The sequence below is a fragment of the Eptatretus burgeri genome, chromosome 6 (genome assembly GCF_056783735.1).
Source record: "Eptatretus burgeri isolate ZD-2024b chromosome 6, Ebu_testis_v1, whole genome shotgun sequence".
Lineage (NCBI taxonomy): Eukaryota > Metazoa > Chordata > Myxini > Myxiniformes > Myxinidae > Eptatretus > Eptatretus burgeri.
Window position 1 is genome coordinate 95,821,270 of NC_140966.1, and position 26,762 is coordinate 95,848,031.

Genomic DNA, 26,762 nt, shown 5'->3' on the forward strand with positions numbered 1-26,762 from the left:
TGTGTTGCAAGCAACAATTTGCACATCCTGGGGTTTCCCAAGCAAAGGCAAAGCCACTTAAAATGTCAAGCAAGCAATGTTTGTTTTTACTTCCGAAATCTGAAGATTTCGTAAGTATATTGATGACTTCCGTTTGTTTGTTTGTTTTTAGGCACGATAACTCGAGAACGGAAGAATGTCAATGTCAAATTGTCAAATGTCAAATTACTACTAATGTCAAATTACACCACGTGATTCAGGAGGGTGATGTCTCGCGCTGATTTGATTTTGGTCAAAATCGGTCAAAGGTCAAGGTCACAATGAGGTCAAACATAATTCCGTAAATTCATGTGGAGAAATGGAGTATTTTTGCTTCGCTCGACGTTACGAGTTCGTTTTAACTTCGATTTTAATTTTGTCTTCGGTTTTTGCGATCGCTTGGGACGTTTAAAACTCGGTTGTAGAAATTCTGGTAAAAATCGGATGTTTTGGAGACGTTTTAAGATTGTATAAAAAATATTTCACTCGACGCGTCACGGGTCGTCACGTGATGCGGTGCGCTCGAGCAGACGCGTCGTTGAGTTACGTTAAGGTGTAATATAATTGCGTGGAGAAATGGAGATTTTTGCTTCGGTCGACGTTACGATTTTTGATGGTTTGATACAGAATCATCGTAGAAACTTCTGGTTTGCGTCGCCACCTTCTCGAGAGACAGCTTTTATTAGACAAGGTCAGAGGTCAAGTTGACGATTTCCTAAGTACCAGTCTATGACTGCTTGTTTTCCACAGGAAGTTTAACATTTTCATCTCAAAGTTTGTACACACGACAACTTGGCATCAAGAAAAGGTAACTTCTGCTCAGAATGAAAAACAAAAACCAGATAAGTGCTCAATGTAAACTGCAGAACCCAAACCAAGAGGAACCATTTCTATATCCCCCACCAACTTCGTTGGTTAGTGGGGGATAATTAACCAACAAATATTAGAAGCATTTGCGCTGCACGATGAAAGGCCCAGATTCATCGTACTCCTGTTTGGTGATCCAAATTTGCTGGAAAGTGGACAGGGATGCCAGGATGGAACCTCCGATCCACACAGAATACTTTCGCTCAGGAGGAGCAATGATCTGGAAGGAAATGAACGATCAGGAAATGAACGATCAGAGCCCAAAGAAGAAAACGTAGGAGAGTCAAACAGGAGAAAACTTGGGAAAACTAGAACGGCACTTGGGACAGCACATACCTCCGCCAGGCTGAACAGTTTATGTTTGGTATCCCACAGATAAGCCAGATCTGGATTTGGACCTGCAGCACAATCTAATCCGCTCATTATCACCGACAAACTCATCTACCCAGGTGTCATAACGAATCCAGAACTTTTTGAAATATCATGCCACGTATAGTTTTTGGCCCAATCTCTTAATGGTGAAGAATCACTTATAATATTCATGTTTCTGGATCAGGATCTTCACCAAAATCGAATCACTTTGTCCATGGCACACACACAAACTATCCACAAAATTTCGTTAGAATCCATCCACAACGTTTTGAGATATCATCATCACAGACAAACAGGGGTTAAAACATAACTTGCTTTGGTGGCGGAGGTAAATATCCCAAACCCTACCTTGATCTTCATAGTGGGTGGTGCCAAGACAGCCAACTCCTTCTGCAAACGGTCAGCAATGCCCGGATACATGGTGGTACCTCCAGACAGCACGGTGTTCGCGTGCAGGTCTTTTCGGATGTCCATATCACACTTAATGATGGAGTTGTACGTCGATTCATGAATTCCATCACTCTCCATATCTGAGGTATTAAAAATTTGGATTCAGTATGGAAACATTCATGGCCAACCAATGAAGGTGTTAAGATTCACCATTAAACTTACGCATGAAGGATGGCTGCATCATCGCCTCTGGGCAGCGGAAGCGCTCATTCCCGATGGTGATAACTTGTCCATCAGGAAGCTCATAGCTCTTCTCAAGAGAGGAAGATAAGGCTGCTGTCTGCATCTCCTGCTCAAAGTCCAGTGTGACATAGCAAAGCTTTTCCTTGATGTCTTGCACGATTTCTCGTTCTGCTGTGGTGGTGAACGAATATCCACGCTCCGTCAAGATTGTCATAAGATAATCTGTAAGGTCTCGGCCAGCGAAGTCAAGCCGTGTAACGGCGTGGAGCAAAGCGTAGCCCTCGTAGATGGGAACGGCATGAGAGACACCATCGCCGGAGTCCATCACAATACCCGTGGTGCGGCCGGATGCGTACAGAGACAGTGCGGCTTGATTGGCTACATACACCGCAGGGGTGTTGAAGGTCTCAAACATGATCTGCAGAAACGCAACATCTCGCATATTCGCAAAATTGATGAAAACGATTTTTTATTTATTAAATGTCACTTCAAATTCCACCATTTCAATAATGTAATTTCAGGCAACTTGGAAAAGGAAGTTAACTTTTCTTTTAACCTGAGTCATCTTCTCCCGGTTGGCTTTGGAGTTGAGTGGAGCCTCGGTGAGCAGCACTGCATGTTCTTCAGGTGCGACGCGCAACTCGTCGTAGATGGTGTGGTGCCAGATCTTCTCCATGTCGTCCCAGTTTGTGACAATTCCATTCTCGATGGGGTATTTCAGTGTAAGGATGCCACGCTTGCTCAGGGCATCGTCACCCACATAGCTGTCCTTCTGTCCCATTCCCACCATTCCTCCCTGGAATTAGATACCATAAGTTAAGTCCATAAAGCCTTTTCTGTTCTCCCTGCCCATGATGCAATTTGAACCTCCTCACCTGTTGCCTTGGCCGCCCAACAATGGATGGGAAAACCGTCCGTGGAGCATCATCTCCAGCAAAACCTGCCTTGCACATCGCAGAGCCATTATCCACCACCAGGGCTGCTACATCATGATCCATGTCGTATTTCCTTAAGGACAGCATGGAAACTTTAACAAACACCAACATACCTCAAGGCTATCTTACTTGAAAATTATTACATAAACACACACAATTTGATTTTTTATTATTAATGAATATACACGATTCTCACATGGACAATTAAAATATACAAATAAACAAATACCATGTCGCAGGCAATTATTCCACAAACAAGGAGCTACAAAAGTTAAAGTCAAACCGACCAAAAAACTCGGACACTCGGTAGAGCGCATTACTTGCCACATAATGCCTGATACAAAAGAACATATTGGACCCAATACATTTTCGAAATATCATGTTTCTCTCGTTTTAGCCCGATCTCTCAATGGAAAAGAATCACTTCAAAAATTAAATAATTATCACATCCAGATATGGACTCGGATCTTCACCAATGTCAAAACAATTCGTTGGAGTAAAACACGCAACCTGTCCACCAAGTTTCATCGGAATCCATCCACAACTTTTTGAGATATCATGCCATATATTAGTTTAGCCCTTTCTCTTAATGGTGAAGAATCACTAAAGTATATTGTAGTCGCCGGATCCGGATCCGGATCTTCAGCAAATCCGAATCAGTTCATCCTTGTCATGCATGCAACTTGCCCAACAATTTTCATCTGGATCCGTCTACAACTTTTTGAGATATCATGCCATATATTAGTTTAGCCCTTTCTCTGAATGGTGAAGAATCACGTAAGAAATTGTAGTCGCCGGATCCCGTTCCGGATTTTCTGCAAATCTGAATCAGTTCGTCCTTGTCATGCACCCCTTCTTGCCCAACAATTTTCATTTGGAACCGTCTCCAACTTTTTGAGATATCCTGCACACAGGCAGGCAAACAAACAGACAAGAGGAAGAAGACATTGTGCAGAGCATGATACTTGTAAAATGCATAAAACTAATTTCACATCAAAAATAATTAAATGACAAAATATGAAAGTCCTCTTCAAATTTCAAGTCAATCGGTGAAAAATTGAGTATTTTAGAAATCTCACCGAAGTGTTGACCTTTGGCCTGTGTTGACCTCAAAAATAATTTTCTTGTTGAATTCAGTGACATGAAATATATATATATATATATATATATATATATATATATATATATATATATATATATATATATATATATATATATATATATATATATATATATATATATATACACACACACACACACACACACACACACACACACACACACACACACACACACTCTTCAAATTTCAAGTCAATTGGAAGAAAATAGACAATTTTAGAAATTTTCCCAATGTTGACGTTTTTGTCCTGTGTTGACGTCAAAAATAATTCGTGGTTGAATGCAGTTTGCAAATACTCTTCATATTTCAAGTGAATCAGACAAATGTTGAAGATTTTAGAAATTCCACCTTGGTTGTTGACCCTGGGCCTATGTTGACCTTGTAATCGAAGTTGACCTGAAAAATAATTGACTTGTTGAATTCAGTGACCTGAATTATAAATCCTCTTCAAATTTCAAGTCAATCGGATGAAAATTGAGGATTTTATAAATACTACCTAAGCTGCTGACTTTTGGCCTATGCTCTTCCTTTTGACAAACTCCACCATGTGGTGAAGTATCGTGAAGAACAGTTGGAAATTGAGATCTTCAGGCGATAAACAGTCAGAGAGGGGGATGCAAACATGACCTCCTTCACCTTCAGTGTCGAGGGTAAATGCAGCCATTCATCACAAAATGCCACATTCACGATCAAAGATAATCAAGGTTTGTGAAAACACCATGGGATTTACAAAAATACATACACACCACTCTACTGGGCTCAACACGGAGGACTGAACACACCTGTGCATGGAAAGAAACGTTGAATAAAAATAAAAAAAAATATTCCAAACACGAACAATATTCTCAACCATCCGCAATTGAAGTTATTTTCAAAAATGAAATCAATAAATATTTATTTTAAAATGCAGGAATGGAAAAAAATTCGACAAAACACTGAACAAAAAGTCTCTCCACAATTTCCATAAAAATCGATTCAAACAGGTAAGCAGACGTTACACAACCACTCAATGTGAACAAGTGCATTTACTGAACGTTCTGCAAAAATATTATTCTGAGTGACCAACTACAACTCACCTGGCCACACCGACCACAGAGCAATCACTTTACACAGCAAATATCAAATAATTTCCAACCTTGGAGATTTTATATACCAACCTTCATGCCCACAGGCAGGATTGTGATTTGACCATAAATGGTAAAAAGCAGGAGAGCTCGTCGTTGATTGGTTAAGGCTCACCTGCGGGAAGTTGGCACGGCTTGTCTGATGTTTACTTGTCCAAACAAATTTAAATTGCATCTGTGACATCACCACATCCTCAGAAACAAAGCAACCATTAGTCAGGTGTTGCATAAATGCACAAATTAAAGTTGTGCCCATAAGGAGGCTGCACCTGTGACATGTTTCCTTATCCGAGTTGGTTTTGATGAGGAAGTGTCAAACAAACAGGAATAAATATTCTTGGAGAAGAGAGTGTTTAAAACTGAAACAACAAAAGTGCTTTCCAAAAGAAAATATGCAAAGAGGAGATCTCAATGAGATGTCAACTCTTCAATCTGGAGTTCAGTGAGATTGTGGCTGTATAGATTTGTGATTAATTATGTTGTGGAAATGGCTCCTTGGATATTTCTTTCATGACTGTTGAGAATAAGCAAAAATTTATCAAATGTAATATTGGATGTATTGCTTCGATGTTTAGATTGACGAGGTCCACTCCCCACCAGTCCTTCACACCGACCCCCGTACCCCCAATCCCCAGCCATTGTGTGTGTCTAAAAATTACCATCGCTTCTAAACTTTTATTTGATGTGTAAAACTTTGGAATCTCTCTTAAATGGGTCCTTTAGTGCTCGCCAGGCCGGGGAGTGCGAGTGTAGCCAGGAAAACAGTGCCGCGGATCATTTGGCAGAAGAGAGGAGGGGCAGCTAAAGTGACAAGTAGCGGAATGGCGGTCCCTCATCCATCAAGTAGAGCACGAATCAATATCAGCTAAGCAGGGAGATGCTAAGTGTGTCTCTGCTGCCGGTGTGGGCGGGGGCTATAAAAGGGCATGTCGTGAACAATGGTGGAGCAGATGCCGGGACACAGTGCTGTGAGAGGGTGCATGAGTTTGCGGAGCTGCTGTGCGACACCATACCTCCACCCAGCCTGCGACACCACACCACCTCTCTAAAATCTCGCATTGTGATGCGACATCCAAGGTGTGATTGAGTGGGCCTGATAAGGAAATTCACTATTTATGGATTGGCCATTCATCGTTGGTTCATGGGCGCATATGTCAGGGAAAGGCTCAAGGGTTAGTGTTGTTACCCTGCACTCGCGAAGTGGAAAGTGAGGTCAAGTGATCGATCACGCCTGTGTGCCGTATGTACATGTCCCATGCGTGCGTACGTATGTGTCTCCAACCTCTCACTCTCGGTACCCACTCCCCCCTGTCATACCCAGCTGCTTCTGGAGTCAATCTCAGACATGAGATCAGGGCCGTCTCTCTGGACATATCCTGTGCTTTTGATACAGTCTGGCATCCTGCCTTGCTCTCCACATTCTATTCCGATGGCACCAAGGCTAACTCCACACATGGTTGACTGACTTCCTCGACTGTTGTAGCCAATGTGTGACTCTCAATGGAATCCTTTCATCTCCTCTCCCTGTCAAGGCTGGATTGGCCCAAAGAAGTGTTCTGGGACATGTCCTATTCCTGATCTCTCTGTCTCCCAGGAAAATCCTCTTTATCTATCTGCTGATGACTCTACCCTATGCTCTGAAATCCCTCTTCCTTTAGACAGGAAGGCGGCATCATCTTCATTCTTTTCAGACCTTGATACAATCATCAGGTGGTCAATTAAATGCAAGAAATAGGTCTTTCAATCCTAACAAATCTTACACTCATTATCTCTTTCTGAACGAACCTTCTGGTAGAAAGCAAACCGTCTCTGAACTGTAGAAAAGAAAGAAAGTTCTCTGAAAGAACCATCTGGTAACGCACTCTTATCCCATCTACTTTCTGAACAATCAGCTTGAGGAAGTTCAGTCATTAAAACTCTTGGGTTTCACCAACTGCCATGATATTTCATTCCCAAACCACATTTCAAAGATGGCCTTCCAAGACAGGCTCCGACTGGGCATCCTCCATCGTACAAAGTCCTTCTTTGGCACACCTCAACTTCCATACACATACATGTCCTTCATCCACAGCTTGATGGAGAACTGTTCTCCCTCTGGGCTTGCTCCGCTTCCTGCCTTACATGAGGCACATCTTGAGGCCATGGAAACCAAGGCCTTATGGGTTATCAGAATATCCCTTGATGAAGCTGAATCTATTGGTCTATTTCTTTGCCATCCTAGACAGGTGCGTGGTCTCTTTTTCACCACATTCTTTCTGGTCTTACACCCTCTGTTCTTTCCGTGCTTTGACCCCCCCCCCCATGCCTCCAATCGACTTTTGTCCACGATCATCCCCCTTTCTGTGAAACACCCAAAATCCAGAAACACTGCTCATCTCCTCTCAATTGTTCCTATTTTTTCCCCTCCCATGGAACCAACTTCTACATTCTCTTCAATCTCATACCTTTTCTCCATTCATTACCCCTGTTGTTGGTTTTTTCACCCAACCTTGTAGTGATCGTTGCAGGATTCTTCCTGGTTGACTGTGGAATCCTATTTAACTTTTCTAGGGTTTAACGTTTGTCCGATTCGGTTATAAAACCACAGACTCCGATAACCAATGTCCACAGACAAGTCTTTTTTGTGAACAATTTATTTTCTAATTATATCCACCATATACTTCTCACCCTCGTACACTACGCACAATGAACTTGAGAATCCCCATTTGTTTCAACATTATTTGGTTCTATTTTTATTTACTCTTACCCTTCAGTTAACCATTAAACCAACCCGATTTAATTCCCTTCCACATTACATCAGAGAGTTTTATTCTAACTTGGTACTTGGTCAGTGCCATGGCGTACAAGCCACTGAGATGCTCTACATCCTCATGTGCTTGCAGGAAAACAATTTTACATTTCAAAGCATTTATACTTTCATGGGAGAGTGGTGGGGGCTGTTAACTCAAACTGCAGATGTGTCTTCTAGGTGAGAAGCACACGACGTACATTTCAAGGCAAAGGTTTGCTGTTATCAGCTCAGGTCACCCCACTCCAGAACAAGACATTCAACATCTCGGGAAAAAGACTCTTGGCCAAAAAGGACAGCCAATTCAACTTATAGCATAAAACTTAAATTTACAAAACCCCAGCACAATTACAATTTAGTACATTAATATAAATTTTTCCTCCACACTAACCTGTTTTTTCCTTCTAAGGAAAATTTGAATAATTATATTACACATGATTACCATATCCTGTCCCTGAAGGAGAAAAGATATTCATTCCTCAAGTTGACTCTACAATGAAAGCGAGTGCTCATATCAGAAAATGAGTGAGTTTCCATTTAATTTATGGCTTGTTCATCAGCATGTGTTACACATTGGAAACAGGCTACCTGAAGTCAGAAGATAAACAGGTCAGGGTGTGGATAGAGCAGCACCCAACGGGAAACAGCCGAAGCACTCCTTCAGCTGAGGAGAAGTTTGATGTTCGCAAGTACGAGCTTGGGCCTGAAAATGGGTTGAAGGAGACAAAAAGGACTCGAGAGGTGAACAGAGATCCAGCCCAAACAGAGCCTGGTGCCTCGCAGCAGCAGTTTGTGCAATCAAGTTTGATTCACCAAGCGAGCTGTGCACATTAGATGCAGTCGCGGTGGCAGCGCGAGCCCCCCCCCCCCCACCATTGCACACATGTTGCGGAATACCCGCAGTCTGGAACTCCAGGCCTTCGTCGTACATTGAAGCAACCACAGCAAGTTCACGATGTATTTTGCAGAGCGGCGATCGAGAGTGTGGCTGAGAACATTCTTCCACACAGGCACCACACAACGGCGATGTTAAGACTTAAATATCTTTTTGACAAATTCACTTTGTGCAAAGCACAGTTAACAATTCAAATTCAGAAAGTTCTTCTCCAGAGAGGAACTGTGGAGCTTCTCTCTCATATATAATTGACTGCACAAAGGCACCTTAAAGTACAACAACATCATCATGCAGTGTCAGTAAAACTGCTGATAATTATATGCTTGCAAACATTACCCAGCAGGCACACAACGATGTTGCAACGTCGTTTGCCGGTTCTATCCTGACGTCAGAATTGGGTCAGAGGGAAGTTGTTTTTGCAACACCCATGACGTCAGATTTAAACGTTGTGACAACGTTTAAATCTGACGTTGTTGCAGCATCATGTTCTGGTTGTATCCTGACTTCAGAATTGGGTCAGTGGGAAGTTGTATTTGCAACACCCATGATGTCAGATTTCAACGTTGTGACAACATTGAAATCTGACGTCGTTGCAGCGTCGTGTTCTGATTGTATCCTGACGTCAGAATTGGGTCAGTGGGAAGTTGCATTTGCAACACCCATGACGTCAGATTTCAATGATGTGACAATGTTGAAGCACGACGTTATTTTTCAACTTTATCACAACCTTCATAAAATGGAGTTTTTGTTTTTCCCCTTTTTGTTTGCACGCCAAATAAACGAACACTGCAGTGCATGACACCCTTCAGCTTCCAGCTTGATGGAGCCCTCGACCAGTAGGTCTGGGGCCATCGGAGCACTGCTGTTCCACCGGTGCCATTATCAAAACATTGAAGTTTTGTATTGCAACATCATTACGTTGCACAATAACACACATAATGACTACAACTTGAAACAACTGTAATTCATAATCATTTATTTTCACATATCATGCAGAGCATGATTGCGGCAAAAATATACAAGCAGTATTAACAATAATAATATCTTTATTTGTACCAAAAAAGCACACTCAAATACAAACGTACAATGAATAAAAGTAGATACCATTGCAATTGAGAAACATATACTAACTAGAGGGGGAGCACTCGATAGAGTGCAAAACCTCCGCCGCCAATACTGCTAGGTCACTCAAGTGAACCTGATATCCTATTCATTCAATTTGACGTCAACAGTGCTCACAGAGTTATAGTTTGCAACTTTCCCTTTTACTTTTACATACACAATTCATTCGTCATAACTTGATTCCTTGAGACAGAAATTGATTTTATGTGGGTATATCCACCTGAAGTTCCAAAATCAGCTGCAATTATAATTTTGGCATGTTTTTTTTTGTTGGAAATCACTTATAACATGTAGGAATGCAAAAAAATTCAAATATTTTTTTCAAAATGGCCGCAATAGCGGCCATATTGGATTTGGGATCGAGTCCAAAATCTCATGGCATGATCCTTGGACCATATCTAACCCCCCACCAAGTTTCGTCGAAATCTGTCGAGGAGTATTTCTGCAATACTGTTCACAAACAAACAAACAGAAAGGGGTGAAAACAGTAACCTCTGATCTTCGATGGCGGAGGTTAAAAATGGGGAATAAATAGAAATACCACATGGGTAAAAGTCGTAAATACCTTTTTGACAAATTCACTTGGTGCAAAGCACAGTTAACAATTCAAATTCAGAAAGTTCTTCTCCAGAGAGGAACTGTGGAGCTTCATTCTCAAATATAATTGACTGCACAAAGGCACCTTGAAGTACAACAGCATCATCATGCAGTGTTAGTAAAACTCAAGTTTGGTGTTGGCTTAGTGGTTAGGGTGGTGGCTTGGGAACTTAGAGTCCTGAGTTCAAGCCCCTTTGGCTGCTGAATTAAAATACACCAGGAGGTTGACTCAGTCTGTTATCCTCCCGAGGTCAGCAAAATGAGTACCATTGTATTGGAAAGGGGGACAATGCATCAGCGGCATAGCCACGTCCCAACCAATGATGCAACCAGCAGCCATAGGCTGCACTCGATAGAGAGAGAGAGAGAGAGAGAGAGAGAGAGAGAGTTAGTAAAACTGCTGATAATTCTATCCTTGCATACATTATGGGCATTAGGAGCATAAAAGGTATTGACAGATAACTTGCATTTATATAAAATGTAACTAAAAGTTTTAGCTACTGATGACATACTACCCATTGTTACAAGATTCATAATTAAGCAACCTCAGGTAAGAATTATGAGAAGACGAAGAACCACATATAAATTTTGCTATACGACATAATAGTTGACATTCAATAGGTAGAAGTTCAGCAATGACTGGTAAAAGAGTACAATATGGGTCCTACTTGGCAAGTCAAACACCTTTCTGATAGAATTTCTCCATGATATATATATATATATATATATATATATATATATATATATATATATATATATATATATATATATATATATATATATATATATATATATATATATATATATATATATATATATATATATATATATATATATATCTTAGAAATATTTTTACTTATGTCCCACAGCGGGCATCAATAGAATGAGGTGCAAAAAGACTTAAACAGATGATATTTGACATGATATGAGCAGTGCATAAAATTACATAAAACTGAATTACAATCAGGCAAATCAATGAGACCAAATATATATATCTATGTGTGTGTATTCATAAAAAGAAAAAATATAAATCGAACATCATTAAGTATGAAAACACAATTTTGAATGCATCTCACACAAATAATTCCAAAGCACAAAAAAATTAATTTGTTGGGTGTTTTCAATCTTAATTTCACAAGAAAATAAAATAACTTCATTTTGCATAAAAGTACATGTAAATATTTTCACAATGTAACTTAGGCTGGGTTTCCAACATACAACATTTCAATTAACTATGCTGAAAATTCTTAATAATCAAGGACGTGGACAGCTGGCGCAGCGTGTTGTTGTTGCTCCTTATTATTACACTAGTACGTGCCCACCCGTACGTGCATGGCCATACTTGCAAAAAAAAAACAAAAAAAACTTTCAAACAACTACACAGGCCGTTCCTTCGCTCTCATAAACGATGACTGGATTGGGGCATTGTGTTTATCTATAAATGCACATAAGAAATCGAGAAATTATGAGAATACAGTCAGTCATCACTATCCGGAAGTCCGTACGATGTAACCCGTAATGGGGAACGCGGCTGAGGATCTCTTCCCCATCGGCCCCGCTGACGCAGTTGGTTTGGTAAATAAATGGCCATAACTTGGGAGGCACTTGTCCGATTAATATCGAACCTTGAAAAGGCACACACCCAGGTCCCCAGAAATATAGCTGGCAAGTTTCAATTAGATCAAACCAGTGGTTGTCGAGAAATAGCGGCCACAGACAGACACACAGACAGACACACAGACACACACACATTGCTGGAATTATAGATAGATGAGGGCTTCTTCCTGCCCGCACCTCAACGCCGATCAAGGGCATATTTCAAATGTTGTGATATGGCAGTGTCCAAAGCCGCCTCCGTTGCTGTTGGCTGACTGGCCATGGTACTCTCTGAAAAATAATAAGAATTTCCACTTCGTATATATTTGGCTTTATGATCATCAAACAAGACTTGCAATGTGAATTACGCTCAAGTCATGCACATTATAAACTGTCATTTAGCAGAATTCATTACCTCTGACAACTTTATAAAAATTCAGGTTCCGGAAAGGTCTCTTACCATTCTTTCCACACAAATTGTATATGGACATCACAGCATTGGACATCACCTTTATTTTATAAAATAAAAACAATTTAGTACACCAGTGTTCGAAGCAGCTTGGAACAAGTTTTAAGTTCCACTGCCCTTAAAAAGCCTCAATTAATATTATTCTTAATAATATAAAGTTATTTTAATGTCTTTTGATAACCATTTTACCAAAGGAAAACAATTGTGCACCGAAAAACTTGAACAACTCCCCAAGTGACAAACTACCGCAATGAAGGCTTCATTGTTACAAGTGGCAGTTTGTTGGCGGCCAAAGGGTTAATTTTTTTATGACAAAACTTCACATTTTTCGGCGAACAATAACTGACAATTGTTTTCATTTTGCCTTTGGTTAGGCCTAACTCGTTAAAAGAGGACATAATAAAATAATATATTATAAAAAATAATATTAATTGAGGCTTTTTTAAGGGCAGTGGAACTTTAAATTTGCTACATTGCAGAACAATGCGGTCATTCTCGGACCCGAATGGCCGAAGCATTATCCACACCAGAAAAATATTTTAAAAGGTTCTGAACCAATTAAACTTGTCCAAAGTAATTTTTACAGAGTTCCCCTTTTTGGACAGACCAGTGTTTTTTTTCACCAGACCCGTGGTAAAATGAATTGATTATTTACCGTCGATTTCTCCATACGATCAGGGCCATATCAGTGACAGCTAAACGTGATAAACGGATGAAATCGGGTGCCGGAGGATTCGATTGTCAGATGCACGTTCGAGTCCAACGCTCGAACCACTCGAGTGCCTCGAAGGGCCCGGGAGAGTTTCCATTGAATGTAACGATGTAGATTCCAGCACACAAGTAACAGGAACACATCATGGATTCTGTGATCTTAAAAACGTCCAAAAACAAAAGCTAAGACACATAAAATCGATTTATAATATTATACTTACCAAAAATGATCACAGCGGAAGATAATTTTAACTAAAAAAGCTAAAGTCTTCTGCAGATTAAAGCGGATTGTCTCTGCCACGCTCACAAACAGCTGAAAGTTCACAAGTTTAACCAAACTTTACAAATGGCAGCTCGTGATGCGGAAATGGGAATTAGCTAATCAGATCTCTCCTCCAATGATCACACGGCACGAGGTGGAAAATCGCTCACCATGCCAACACATGAGGCAGAAAAGGCAGTTTTGGATAATCGCGCTGCGGCTGTACCGCGTGGTGATATGGTTGTACAACTAAGCGGCCGATTCTCAACGTCGTGAATCTTTCATACTGACGTCGTGTGCCTGCTGGGTAGGTTGTTGAGCATCAACGGTCTGGGTACCACTAGCTTGAATGGCAGTAAAAGCACTGTAACACCAACGATGATAGCCATCCACTCAGCTGGGCGCTGAAGGGAGGCGTTCTACCACAGCACGGTATTTGGACTTTTCATACCTTTTACTTTGTTTTCGGGCCGTTGCCGATTTGAATATTGTTACCCAACGGTCTTGTCACAGGCAGTAAGTGTCCCTTTTCCTTCTCTATGACGTGAATGATACATCAGCATGGTTGAGAATCTTGACCAGGCTCTGGAAAAGTAAATGAATACACAGTAAAAAAAATCTGAACACGTAACGCGTTTTCGCCGTGTTCCGATCCAAAACAACCCATTTCAAAACAAAACGGGATGGGGCCTTTAAACGTGTGCAGGTGTTTCAAAAGTTTAACAAGCTCGAAAATGTGCCTTGATGTTTTGTTCTAGAACGTGTTTTGTGTTCCGAGCGTGTTTATAAAATGTTTTAGGAAAATAAAACGTGTGTTAAATTTAGACACTGTAAACACGTAAACATGTTTCAAAAGTGTAACAAAATCGTGTTTTCATCGTGTGCAAATTAAAAACACCTTTTTTACTGTGTCGGATACCTATGAATAGAAAGCCTCTAATATATTTACTCTTTAAGCCCCATGCAGTTTTTTCAAAACCATTTAATATTCATGGGCGATTTTCGCAACAGTAGCAGTTTTTTTCCATGTGACAGAGGAATAGAGAGCCAGTATGATTAATCCGGTGTGGCCTGGATTCAAGCCCAGGAATTGCCGCATCAGACGCGGATGGTAATACCACTGAGCCATGGAGGCTCGTTAATTGAGACTATCGGGATTTAAATAATTCAAGAAGTTTTATTAGGCCTACCTGGTGTGTGCTCAACATTAGCCGTAGTTATTTCTTCATCAACGGGATCATCATGTCCATGTTCCGGCTGTGAATCAGACATTCGGTCAGTCGTATCTGCATCCATCTTGAAGACACTCTGCATCTGAAATCAATATTTGTTTCTGCAATTATTGAGAATCAATGTCTTGAATTGTATGCTTTGACTTGCCTTGATCTTTCTTTTAATGAACCATGTAACGCCAGAGTTTTGAACCGGTTATAACCGCGGTTGGGCACACAAACCAGTGAGAGAAAAAATAAATGTAAAAATAAACAATTACCTAAGGATTCAATGACATCCAGATAACACCATAGCAACAAATAGTCGTATTCCAGAGTAGATGTTAAAAAAACAGCGACCGCAAGCCACCGCATGCATAACTTGTCGATCGTCTTAGGCCTCATCCCTACGAAGGGGTCATTTATTTGTTAGATATAACTGACGTTTAAATCTGCATGGAGAGCAGAACTTTCTCACAAAAAAGGAGGTAAAAAAATAGGTTAAGTCATAATAAACACGCTTCAACTTACTGAGCTATCAAATAAGACAATATCGAGAATTAATAAATTGCAAACTTCTTTTCCTGCAGTGCATTTGAAAGACCAAGAACCGCTGACACAAATAACTGAAGCCATTGAAGGCGAAGCTCACATAGGTACAGTAGAACTAGATGGCATCCAGAATATCGATGTCTTAGAGCCGAGGCCTACTGCGGACGGTGAACATAGAGAAGGTGACAGTTTCGGCCTCCCCGCATCTACTTACGAAACTGAAACTAACCACGACATTGATGAGGGCGAACAGTTGGACAGTAATGTAGTCTTCGAAAGTGAATGTCTCGACAGTATATTTGTAACTGTAATAAAAAGAAAATTGTCAAACAAAATCAATCCAGAAATTCTGAATTTTTATTGAAAACTTTGAAACAAATAAAATTTCTTTATTCATTTTATTACTAAACACCAACAAAGTAGGCCTACATCAGGGTTAAAAGGCCCCCATCTTGTATGCAAACCCCAGGAAAAATGACGTCTTAAGTTGTTGATATAGTGTCAGGAGTGAATAAATGACCATATGTAAAAAAAAATTTAAATGTACTCGAAAGTGTGAATAAATCATTAAAATTGATCTGTAATTAGTATTCGTCTTAATTAGTAACCCCAGACAATTTTGTGTCTTAAGTTACATTTTGGTTCACTGGGAGAAATGTTTTATCCATAGCTCCAATCATAATTGATGTACTCCATTTTTGTTTTATAAATTCGATTTTCAGCATCCAGACACCCCTCTGGGTCCAAACACCCCCGTCTTATCTGTAAACCCCAGGAAAAATCACGTCTTAAGTTGTTGATATAATGTCAGGAGTGACTAAATGACCATATGTAAAAAAATTTAAATGTACTCGAAAGTGTGAATAAATCATTAAAATTGATCTGTAATTAGTATTCGTCTTAATTAGTAACCCCAGACAATTTTGGACTGTTATACCTTGAGGGGTCATCCAAATGAAACTGACTTGAAACAAATGTTGTACTCGATTTTTTTTATTAAAATATATTTTAGGGTCTTATTTTGGGACCCCCAGGGACCAAACCCAGGACTGCGATACTTAAGATGCCCGATTCCTTCATTGGTAGGCCAATTGCAATTGAATTAAAAATTAAACCCTTTTGTACTCAACTTTATGATTAATATCCACCTAGCTCTCAAACTAAAGTTCAAGATGCCTCCCCCAAGATTGTGATAAAGTTTGGGGAGGTTCTAGGTGCATGTGTGGATGGAGTGTTTGAGCTGCAATTTAAATGATATTCGCCTGATGACAAATTTGACAAATTATTTGACAATTTTTGTTCAACTGTTTAAACTGTATTTAATTGTTTTGATAAAGGAAATGGATAAGTATATTGAGAAGGTCAGAGGAAGTGATAGATGGTTTGTGTATGTGAGTTGGGAAATGGCAGGATATTGCTGTTTTGGTGAGAGAGAATTGGATAGATGGAAAATGTCAGATTTAAAATGTAGATGGAATTTAGTGCTGAGATAGAGATTGGTTAAACATTATTTTTGGGATATTTTAGTTCCATTTCAACAGGAAAGAAATGGATGGTCATCAGGTTAATGAAACTATGTTAGCCTTGGGTGTTGTGAAAACTGTTTGGAGAAATTTTGCAACAATGTTATCAAATTTCTTGTTTCAAAATGGACGCTCTGCAGCCAAGGTGTGATATGCAGCTCGGCAACTCGATGTCAGGTTGGCCGAGCGGAGTGGAACTCTCAAATTGGGGGTTTGCACAGAGTCCATGAAAGACTTTCAAAAGAAAATCACTCTGTGACGATGATGACAGCCATGCTACTCTTGTTTAATTACTCCTGTGAATTAATGTAAGAATGTGCAACTTAGCTTTGAATTATTTTGGGAATCTATTTTGTGAATTATAATAACCTTGTACACAGGGGTGTTTTGTTTTTGACCTGTAATAGTAGTGATGGGGATAATGTGATGATCAAAAGGACCAACAAGTGATGCTCATGATAATCTTTGCATGCACTGGGTTTGTTGTCACATGCATAAACAGATGGGGAACAGTAAGCAAATGGTGGTTGTGCGGTAACTGTGTTAGTTACTTTCAGACTAAGCTCATAAAAAACCTTGTTAATCTGTTAATTGAGGATAGGGAAAAGTTACTGAGAATTGAATCAAGATAATAAAACGGCAGTTGCTCTGAAACTATTTGTGAATGAAACTGTAAATTGTTTAGCAGATGAGAATGTTAAAATGGTAACTGAGCAAAATCGATTTGGGTTCAGTTCTTGAAGAAATAGATAACTTTCATATTTTGGTATAGATGATGGAATATTTTTGTGAAAATAATTATTGATCGCAAATTGGAACCCTGATAAAGACTGTTTGCTTTTACATGGAAATAGCAAATGAGATGAAAGTTTTGAATATACATACAAATGATATTTCAGAATATTTTAGCATGTTGTTTTGGGGAAAATATAAACAAGGAAAGGGATAAAATATTGATATGACATAATGTAAGGTGAATGCTTCCGTAAGAACGTTTGTCAGTCTTGTGGAAATACATGAGCCCATGATGTTTAATCGATGTTAACTTTGATTTTGTTTGTTTCGGAGTGTTGAGTGCAGTCAAACCATGCAATGTACGATTTTGTCCAAATGAAGCTTTGAAAGAACTTCCACCGAAAGATTGGATGATGGGAAGAACCGAGATTTGGGTTTTTGGGCATTCAACACATGATCATGAAACTGCCCCCTTCCTGACGAGATAAGATGAGTTATGTGGAAAAAAAGAAAGAAAAATCCCACTGAGGAGAAGTTTGAGCAAAGCCTTAACGTCGCCGTTGTGTGGTGCCTGTGTGGAGGAATGTTCTCAGCCACACTCTCGATTGCTGCTCTGCAAAATACATCGTGAACTTGCTGTGGTTGCTTCAATGTACGATGAAGGCCTGGAGTTCCAGACTGCGGGTATTCTGCAACATGTGTTCAATGGTGAGGGGGGGGGGGGGCTCGCGCTGCCACCACAACTGCATCTAATGTGCACAGCTCGCTTGGTGAATCAAACCTGATTGCACAAACTGCTGCTGCGAGGCACCAGGCTCTGTTGGGGCTGGATCTCTGTTCACCTCTCGAGTCCTTTTCGTCTCCTTCAACCCATTGTCAGGCCCAAGCTCGTACTTCCCAAAATCTACCTTCTCCTCAGCTCAAGGAGTGCTTCGGCTGTGTTTCCCGTTGGTGCTGCTCTATCCACACCCTGACCTGTTTATCTTCTGACTTTGGGTAGCCTGTTTCCAATGTGTAACACATGCTGATGAACAAGCCATAAATTAAATGGAAACTCACTCATTTTCTGATATGAGCACTCGCTGCCATTGTTGATTGAACTTGAGGAATGAATATCTTTTCTCCTTCAGGGACGGGATATGGTAATCATGTGTAATATAATTATTCAAATTTTCCTTAGAAAGAAAAAACAGGTTAGTGTGGAGGAAAAATTTATATTAATGTCCTAAATTGTAATTGTGCTGGGGTTTTCTAAATTTAAGTTTTATGCTAGAAGTCGAATTGGCTGTCCTTTTTGGCCAAGAGTCTTTTTCCCGAGATGTTGAATGTCTTGTTCTGGAGTGGGGTGACCTGAGCTGATAACAGCAAACCTTTGCCTTGAAATGTACGTCGTGTGCTTCTCACCTACAAGACACATCTGCAGTTTTAGTTAACAGCCCCCACCACTCTCCCATGAAAGTATAAATGCCTTGAAATGTAAAATTGTTTTCCTGCAAGCACATGAGGATGTATAGCATCTCAGTGGCGTGTACTCCTTGAGACTGACCAAGTACCAAGTTAAAATAAAACTCTCTGATGTAATGTGGAAGTGAATTAAATCAGGTTGGTTAAACGGTTAACTAAAGGGTAAGAGTAAATAAAAATATAACCAAATAATGTTGAAACAAATGGGGATTCTCAAGTTCATTGTGCATAGTGTGCGAGGCTGAGAAGTGTATGGTGGATATAATTGGAAAATAAATTGTTCACAAAGAAAGGACTTGTCTGTGGACATGCAGTATCGGTGTCTGTGGTTTTATAACCGAATCGGAAAAACGTTAAACCCAAGAGAAGTTAAATAGGATTCCAAGTCAACCAGGAAGAATCCTATAACGATCACTACAAGGTTGGGTGAAAAATCCACAACAGGGGTAATGAATGAAGAAAAGGTTTTGGATTGTGAACGATTTAAGATGGCAGTGAGCAGGGGTCTTGAAAACCTGGAGGAAAAAATGAGATTGAAGAGAATGTAGAAGTTGGTTCCATGGGAGGGGAAAAAATAGGAACAATTGAGTGGAGATGAGCAGTGTTTCTGGAATTTGGGTGTTTCACAGAAAGGGGGATGATCGTGGACAGAAGTCGAGTGGAGGCATGGGGGGGGGTCAAAGCACGGAAAGAACAGAGGGTGCAAGACCAGAAAGAATGTGGTGAAAAAAGAGACCACGTACCTGTCTAGGATGGCAAAGACATAGACCAATAGATTCAGCTTCATCAAGGGATATTCTGATAACCCATAAGGCCTTGGTTTCCATGGCCTCAAGCTGAGCAAGGTGTAAGGCAGGAAGCGGAGCAAGCCCAGAGGGAGAACAGTTCTCCATCAAGCTGTGGATGAAGGACATGTATGTGTATGGAAGTTGAGGTGTGCCAAAGAAGGACTTTGTACGATGGAGGATGCCCAGTCGGAGCCTGTCTTGGAAGGCCATCTTTGAAATGTGGTTTGGGAAAGAAAGATCATGGCAGTTGGTGAAACCTAAGAGGTTTAATGACTGAACTTCCTGAAGTGGATTGTTCAGAAAGTAGATGGGATAAGAGTGCGTTACCAGATGGTTCTTTCAGAGACGGTTTTCTACAGTTCAGAGACGGTTTTCTTTCCACCAGAAGGTTCTTTCAGAAAGAGATAGTGAGAGTGTGAGATTTATCAGGATTGAAAGACCTATTTCTTGCATTTAATTGACCACCTGATGATTGTATCAAGGTCTGAAAAGAGGGAAGATGATGCCGCCTTCCTGTCTAAAGGAAGAGGGATGTCACAGCAGAGGGTAGAGTCATCAGCAGATAGATAAAGAGGATTTTCCTGGGAGACAGAGAGATCAGGAATAAGACATGTCCCAGAACACTTCTTTGGCCAATCCAGCCTTGACAGGGAGAGGAGATGAAAGGATTCCATTGAGAATCACACATTGGCTACAACAGTCGAGGAAGTCAGTGAACCATGTGTGGAGTTAGCCTTGGTGCCATCAGAATAGAATGTGGAGAGCAATGCAGGATGCCAGACTGCATCAAAAGCACAGGATATGTCTGGAGAGACGGCCCTGATCTCATGTCTGACATCGAGTCTAGAAGCAGCTGGGTATGACAGGGGGGAGTGGGTACCGAGAGTGAGAGGTTGGAGACATACGTACGCACACACGGCACATGCACATACGGCACACAGGCGTGATCGATCACTTGACCCCACTTTTCACTTCCCGAGTGCAGGGTAACAACATTTATCGCTTGACCCACTACCTCACATATGTGACCACGAACCAACAATGAATGGCCAATCCATAAATATCTAATTTCCTTATCAGGCCCACTCAATCACACACTGGACGTCAGATCACAACATGAGATTTGAGAGAGGTGGTGTGGTGTCGCAGGCTGGGTGGAGGTATGGTTTCGCACAGCAGCTCCGCAAACTCATGCACCCTCTCACAGCACTGTGTCCCGGCATCTGCTCGACCAATGTTCACGACATGCCCTTATATCGCCAAGCCCACACCGGCAGCAGCGACACACTTAGCATCTCCCTGCTTGGCTGCTATTGATTCGTGCTCGACTTGATGGGTGAGGGACCGCCAATCCACCACTTGTCACTTTGGCTGCCCCTCCCCCTCTTCTGCCAAGTGATCCGGGGCACTGTTTTCCTGGCTACACCCGCACTTCCCGGGCTGGCGAGCACTAAAGGAGCCATTTAAGAGAGATTCCAAAGGTTTACATAAAATTAAAGGTTAGAGGCGATGGCAATTTTTAAACAGAGACAATGGCCGGGGATTGGGGGACAGGGTCAGTGTGAAGGGCTGGTGGGGAGTGGACCTCGTCACTCTAAACATCGGAGCAATACATCCAATATCACATTTGATAAATTTTTGCTTATTCTCAACAGTCATGAAAGAAATATCCAAGGAGTCATTTCCACAACACAATTAATCACACAATCTATACAGCCACAATCTCACTGAACTCCAGATTGACATCAATGATAAAAAGCAGGAGAGCTCGACGTTGATTGGTTAAGGCTCACCTGCGGGAAGTTGACACGGATTTCTGGTGTGTGCTTGTCAAAACAAATTTAAAATGCATCTGTGACATCAGCACGTCCCCACAAACAATGCAACCATCAGTCAGGAGCTGCATAAATGCACAAATTAAAGTTGTGCCCATAGGGAAGCTGCACCTGTGACGTATTTCCTTATACAAGTTGGTTGACAGTTGACATCTCATTGAGATCTCCTCTTTGCATATTTTCTTTTGTAAAGCACTTTTTTATTTCAGTTTTAAACACTCACTCTTCTCCAAGAATATTTATTCCTGTTTGTTTGTTTGACACTTACTCATCAAAACCAACTTGGAAAAGGAAATAGGTCACAGTTGCAGTCTCCTTATGGGCACAACTTTAATTTGTGCATTTATGCAACACCTGACTGATGGTTGCTTTGTTTCTGAGGACGTAGTGATGTCACAAATGCATTTTACATTTGAGCAGAGAAGCACACACCAGACAATCCGTGCCAACTTACCGCAGGTGAGCCTCAACCAATCAACGTCGATCTCTCCTGCTTTTTACCATTTATGTTCAAATCACAATCCTGCCTGTGGGCATGAAGGTTGGTGTATAAAATCACCAAGGTTGGAAATTATTTGATATTTGCTGTGTAAAGTGATTGCTCTGTGGTCGGTGTGGCCAGGTGAGTTGTGGTTGGTAACTCAGAATATTATTTCTGCAGAACGTTCAGTAAATGAACTTGTTCACATTGACTGGTTGTGTTACGTCTGCTTACCTGTTTGAATCGATTTGTCTGTAAATTGTTGAGAGACTTTGTGTTCCGTGTTTTGTCGAATTTTTTCCATTCCTGCATTTTAAAATATTTATTTATTTCTTTCGTTTTTGGAAATAACTTCTATTGCGGATCGTTAAGAATATTGTTCGTTTGTGGAATTTTTTTAATTTTTATTCAAGCTGTCTTTCCGGGCACAGGTGTGTTCAGTCCTCTGTGTTGATCCTGGTGGAGTGGTGTGTATTTATTTTTGTAAATCCCATGGTGTTTTCACAAACCTTGATTATCTTTGATCGTGTATGTGGCATTTTGTGATGAATGGCTGTATTTACCCTCGACACCGAAGGTGAAGGAGGTCATGTTTCCACCCCCCTCTCTGTCGGTTTATCGCCTGCAGTTCACAATTTCCAACCATTCTTCACGAAACTTCACCACATGGTGGAGTTTGTCAAAAGGAAGAAAATAGGCCAAACCTCAACACTTTAGGTAGTATTTATAAAATCCTCAATTTTCATCCGATTGACTTGAAATTTGAAGAGGATTTATAATTCAGATCGCTGAATTCAACAAGCCAATAATTTTTCAGGTCAACTTCGATTAAAAGGTCAACATAGGCCCAAGGTAAACAACCAAGGTGGAATTTCTAAAATCTTCAACATTTATCTGATTCACTTGAAATATGAAGAGGATTTGCAAAGTGAATTCAACCACCAATTATTTTTGACGGCAACACAGGACAAAAACGTCAAGATCAGCCAAATTTCTGAAATTGTCAATTTTCTTCCAATTGCCTTGAAATTTGAAGAGGACACATATATATATATATATATATATATATATATATATATATATATATATATATATATATATATATATATATATATATATATATATATATATATATATATATATATATATATATATATATATATATATATATATGTATGTATATATATATGTATGTATATATATATATATGTATGTATATATATATATATATATATATATATATATATATATATATATATATATATATATATATATATATATATTTCCTGTCACTGAATTCAACAAGAAAATTCTTTTTGAGGTCAACATCGACCAAAAGGTCAACAACTTAGGTGAGATTTCTAAAATGCTCAATTTTCAACCGATTGACTTGAAATTTGAAGAGGACTTTCATATTTGCTCATTTAATTATTTTTGAGGTGAAATTGTTTGATGCGTTTTACAAGTATCATGCTCTGCACAATGTCTTCTTCGTCTTGTCTGTTTGTTTGCCTGTCTGTGTGCAGGATATCTCAAAAAGTTGTAGAGGGATCCAGATGCAAATTGTTGGGCAAGTTGGGTGTGTGACAATGACAAACTGATTCGGATTTGCTGAAGATCCAGATCCTGATCCGGTGACGACAATTTTTTAAGTGATTCTTCACGATTAAGAGAAAGGGCTAAACTAATATATGGCATGATATCTCAAAAAGTTGAAGATGGATTCCGATGAAACTTGGTGGACAGGTTGGGTGGTTTACTCCGACGAAATGCTTCGACTTTGCTGAAGATCCGAATCCATATCTGGATATAATAATTGTTTAATTTTCAGTGATTCTTCACCATTGAGAGATCGGGCCAAAACGAGAGAAACATGTTATTTCGAAAATGTATTGGGTCCAATATGTTCTTGTGTATCAGGCATTATGTGGCAAGGAATGCGCTCCACCGAGTGTCCAAGTGTTTTGGTCGGTTTGACTTTTACTTTTGTAGCTCGTTGTTTGTGGAATAATTGCCTGCGACATGGTATTTGTATTTTTTGTATAATTTAATTGTCCATGTGAGAATCGTGTGTTTTGATGAATAATAATAATAATAATAAATCTATTTGTGTGTATGTGTAATAATTGGCAAGTAAGATAGCCTTGAGGTATGTTGGTGTATGTTAAACATTCCATGCTGTCCTGAAGGAAAGACGACATGGATAAAGACGTTGCAGGCCTGGTGGTGGATAATGGCTCTGGGATGTGCAAGGCAGGTTTTGCTGGAGATGATGCTCCACGGGCGGTTTTCCCATCGATTGTTGGGTGGCCAACGCACCAGGTGATGAGGTTCAAATTTCATCATGGGCAGGGAGGATGGAAAAGGCTTTCTGGACTTAACTTACAGTCTTTAATTCCAGGGATTGATGGTGGGAATGGGACAGGACAGCTATGTAGGTGACGATGCCCTGAGCAAGCGTGACATCCTTACACTGAAATACCCAATCGATAATGGAATTGTCACAAACTGGGATGACATGGAGAAGATCTGGCACCACACCTTCTACAACGAGCTGCATGTCGCACCTGAAGAACATCCTGTGTTGCTCACTGAGGCTCCGCTCAACCCCACAGCCAAACGGGAGAAGATGACTCAGGTTAAAGGAAAACTTAACTTCCTTTTCGAAGTTGTCTGAAATTAAATTGTTGAAATGGTGGAATTTGAAATGACATTTCATAAGTAAAAAATCGTTTTCATCAATTTTGCGAATATGCGAGATGTTGCATTTCTACAGATCATGTTTGAGACCTTCAACACCCCTGCGGTGTATGTAGCCAACCAAGCTGCGCTGTCTCTGTATGCGTCCGGATGCACCACGGGTGTTGTGATGGACTCCGGCGATGGGGTCTCTCGTGTCGTGCCCATCTACGAGGGCTATGTTTTGACCCACGCCATCATATGGCTCAACGTTGCTGGCCGACACCTCACAGATTATCTTGCAACGATCTTGACGGAGCGTGGATATTCGTTCACCACCACAGCAGAACGAGAAATCGTGCGAGACATCAAGGAAAAGCTTTGCTATGTCGCACTTGACTTTGAACAGGCGATGCAGACAGCAGCCTCATCTTCCTCCCTTGAGAAGAGCTATGAGCTTCCTGACGGACAAGTTATCACCATTGGGAATGAGCGCTTCCGCTGCCCAGAGGTGCTCTTTCAGCCAGATTTCATGGGTAGGTTTGTTGGTGAATCTTAACACCTTCATTGGTTGGCCATGAATGTTTCCATACTGAATCCAAACGATTCATACCTCAGGCATGGATGGTGCTGGAATTCATGAATCGACGTACAACTCTATCATGAAGTGTGATGTGATGATCCGAAAAGACCTGTACGCGAACACCGTGCTGTGTGGAGGTACCACCATGTATCCGGGCATTGCTGAACGTTTTCACAAGGAGTTGGTTGACTTGGCACCACCCACAATGAAGATCAAGGTAGGGTTTTGGGATATTTACCTTCGTCACCAAAGGAGGTTATGTTTTAACCCCTGTTTGTGTGTGATGACAATATCTCAAAAAGTTGTGGATGGATTCTGACGAAATTTTGTGGATAGTTTGTGTATGTACCAAGGACAAAGTGATGAAATTTTGGTGAAGATTGAGATCCAGAAACATGAATATTATAAGTGATTCTTCACCATTAAGAGATTGGGCCAAAAATGCTACAAGGAATGAGATTTCAAAAAGTTCTGGATTCGTTATGACACCTGGGTGGATGACTTTGTCGGTGACAATGAGCCGATTAGATTTTGCTGCAGGTCCAAATCCAGATCTGGCTTATCTGTGGGATACCAAACATAAACTGTTCAGCCTGGCGGAGGTATGTGCTGTCCCAAGTGCCATTCTTGTTTTCCCATGTTTTCTCCCATTTGACTCTCCTACATTTTCTTCTTTGTGCTCTTATCGTTCATTTCCTTCCAGATCATTGCTCCTCCTGAGCGAAAGTATTCTGTGTGGATCGGAGGTTCCATCCTGGCATCCCTGTCCACTTTCCAGCAAATCTGGATCACCAAACAGGAGTACGATGAATCTGGGCCTTCCATCGAGCAGCGCAAATGCTTCTAAGATTTCTCGGTTAATTCCTCTTGCTTTGAGTTCTGCTGTTTGCATTGAGCACTTATCTGGTTTTTGTTTTTCATTCTGAGCAGAAGTTTCCTTTTCTTGATGCCAAGCTGTCGTGTGTGCAAACTTCGAGATGAAAATGTTGAACTTCATGTGGAAAACAAAAAAAACAAACATTGCTTGCTTGACATTTTAAGTGGCTTTGCCTTTGCTTGGGAAACCCAATGGATGTGCAAATTGTTGCTTGCAATACAAAGGAGCACAATTGGCCTGTGCCAAATCCACCCGCGAACTTACACATGAGTACACACTCTCAATTAAAGCAAGCACAAGTCATCAAACTCGAATTTCTTTTGCAAATGGTTCATTTGAATTGAGGAATGGTGCAGCTTTTGGCATTCCTTTGGTGTTATCTTGGGATGACAGGATGGGTTAGAGATACACACACAAACCTCTCAGCTGTCTCACCTGGGTTTGAATTCAGATGCAGCTAATGAACTGTCATCCCGGTGTTTCACAGGCTGAAGGATTCAACAATGGGTGTTGCCGACTCTCAGA

The 26,762-nt window shown here is 40.6% G+C and overlaps 2 protein-coding genes across 5 annotated transcripts; one reads left to right on the forward strand and one right to left on the reverse strand.

The window, feature by feature from the left end:
* Positions 1-666: 666 nt before the first annotated feature.
* LOC147025387 (actin, cytoplasmic-like) lies at positions 667-5,140 on the reverse strand. 3 transcript variants are annotated; one of them, XM_085886352.1, is made up of 7 exons: positions 5,022-5,062; positions 3,603-3,729; positions 2,766-2,898; positions 2,447-2,686; positions 1,870-2,308; positions 1,606-1,787; positions 667-1,105 (listed from the first exon to the last, which is right to left on the reverse strand). In XM_085886352.1, the coding sequence occupies exons 3-7, from the start codon at positions 2,886-2,888 to the stop codon at positions 962-964; spliced, it is 1,128 nt and encodes a 375-aa protein (XP_085742478.1). In that variant the 5' UTR covers positions 2,889-2,898; positions 3,603-3,729; positions 5,022-5,062; the 3' UTR covers positions 667-961. The 3 variants fall into 3 exon arrangements, with proteins under 3 accessions (XP_085742478.1, XP_085742479.1, XP_085742477.1); XM_085886353.1 differs by lacking the exon at positions 3,603-3,729 and adding an exon at positions 4,692-4,727 and having other exon boundaries at positions 5,022-5,038; XM_085886351.1 differs by lacking the exon at positions 3,603-3,729 and having other exon boundaries at positions 5,022-5,140.
* A 16,978-nt stretch (positions 5,141-22,118) lies between these two features.
* LOC147025388 (actin, cytoplasmic-like) lies at positions 22,119-26,551 on the forward strand. Of its 2 annotated transcripts, XM_085886341.1 has the most exons (7): positions 22,216-22,239; positions 22,530-22,565; positions 24,288-24,420; positions 24,500-24,736; positions 24,875-25,313; positions 25,396-25,577; positions 26,064-26,551. In XM_085886341.1, the coding sequence occupies exons 3-7, from the start codon at positions 24,298-24,300 to the stop codon at positions 26,205-26,207; spliced, it is 1,125 nt and encodes a 374-aa protein (XP_085742467.1). In that variant the 5' UTR covers positions 22,216-22,239; positions 22,530-22,565; positions 24,288-24,297; the 3' UTR covers positions 26,208-26,551. The 2 variants fall into 2 exon arrangements, with proteins under 2 accessions (XP_085742466.1, XP_085742467.1); XM_085886340.1 differs by lacking the exon at positions 22,530-22,565 and having other exon boundaries at positions 22,119-22,239.
* Positions 26,552-26,762: the final 211 nt, after the last annotated feature.

Bases quoted from the DNA above. Each gene is read 5' to 3' on its own strand.
- LOC147025388 (XM_085886340.1), top strand. From the start codon at position 24,298: ATGGATAAAGACGTTGCAGGCCTGGTGGTGGATAATGGCTCTGGGATG. The intron at 24,421-24,499 runs GTGATGAGGTTC...CTTTAATTCCAG, and splicing joins TTGGGTGGCCAACGCACCAG to GGATTGATGGTGGGAATGGG. The intron at 25,314-25,395 runs GTAGGTTTGTTG...TTCATACCTCAG, and splicing joins CTTTCAGCCAGATTTCATGG to GCATGGATGGTGCTGGAATT.
- LOC147025387 (XM_085886351.1), bottom strand. From the start codon at position 2,888: ATGGATCATGATGTAGCAGCCCTGGTGGTGGATAATGGCTCTGCGATG. The intron at 1,788-1,869 runs GTAAGTTTAATG...TTAATACCTCAG, and splicing joins GATGCAGCCATCCTTCATGC to ATATGGAGAGTGATGGAATT. The intron at 1,106-1,605 runs GTAGGGTTTGGG...ATTTCCTTCCAG, and splicing joins CACCCACTATGAAGATCAAG to ATCATTGCTCCTCCTGAGCG.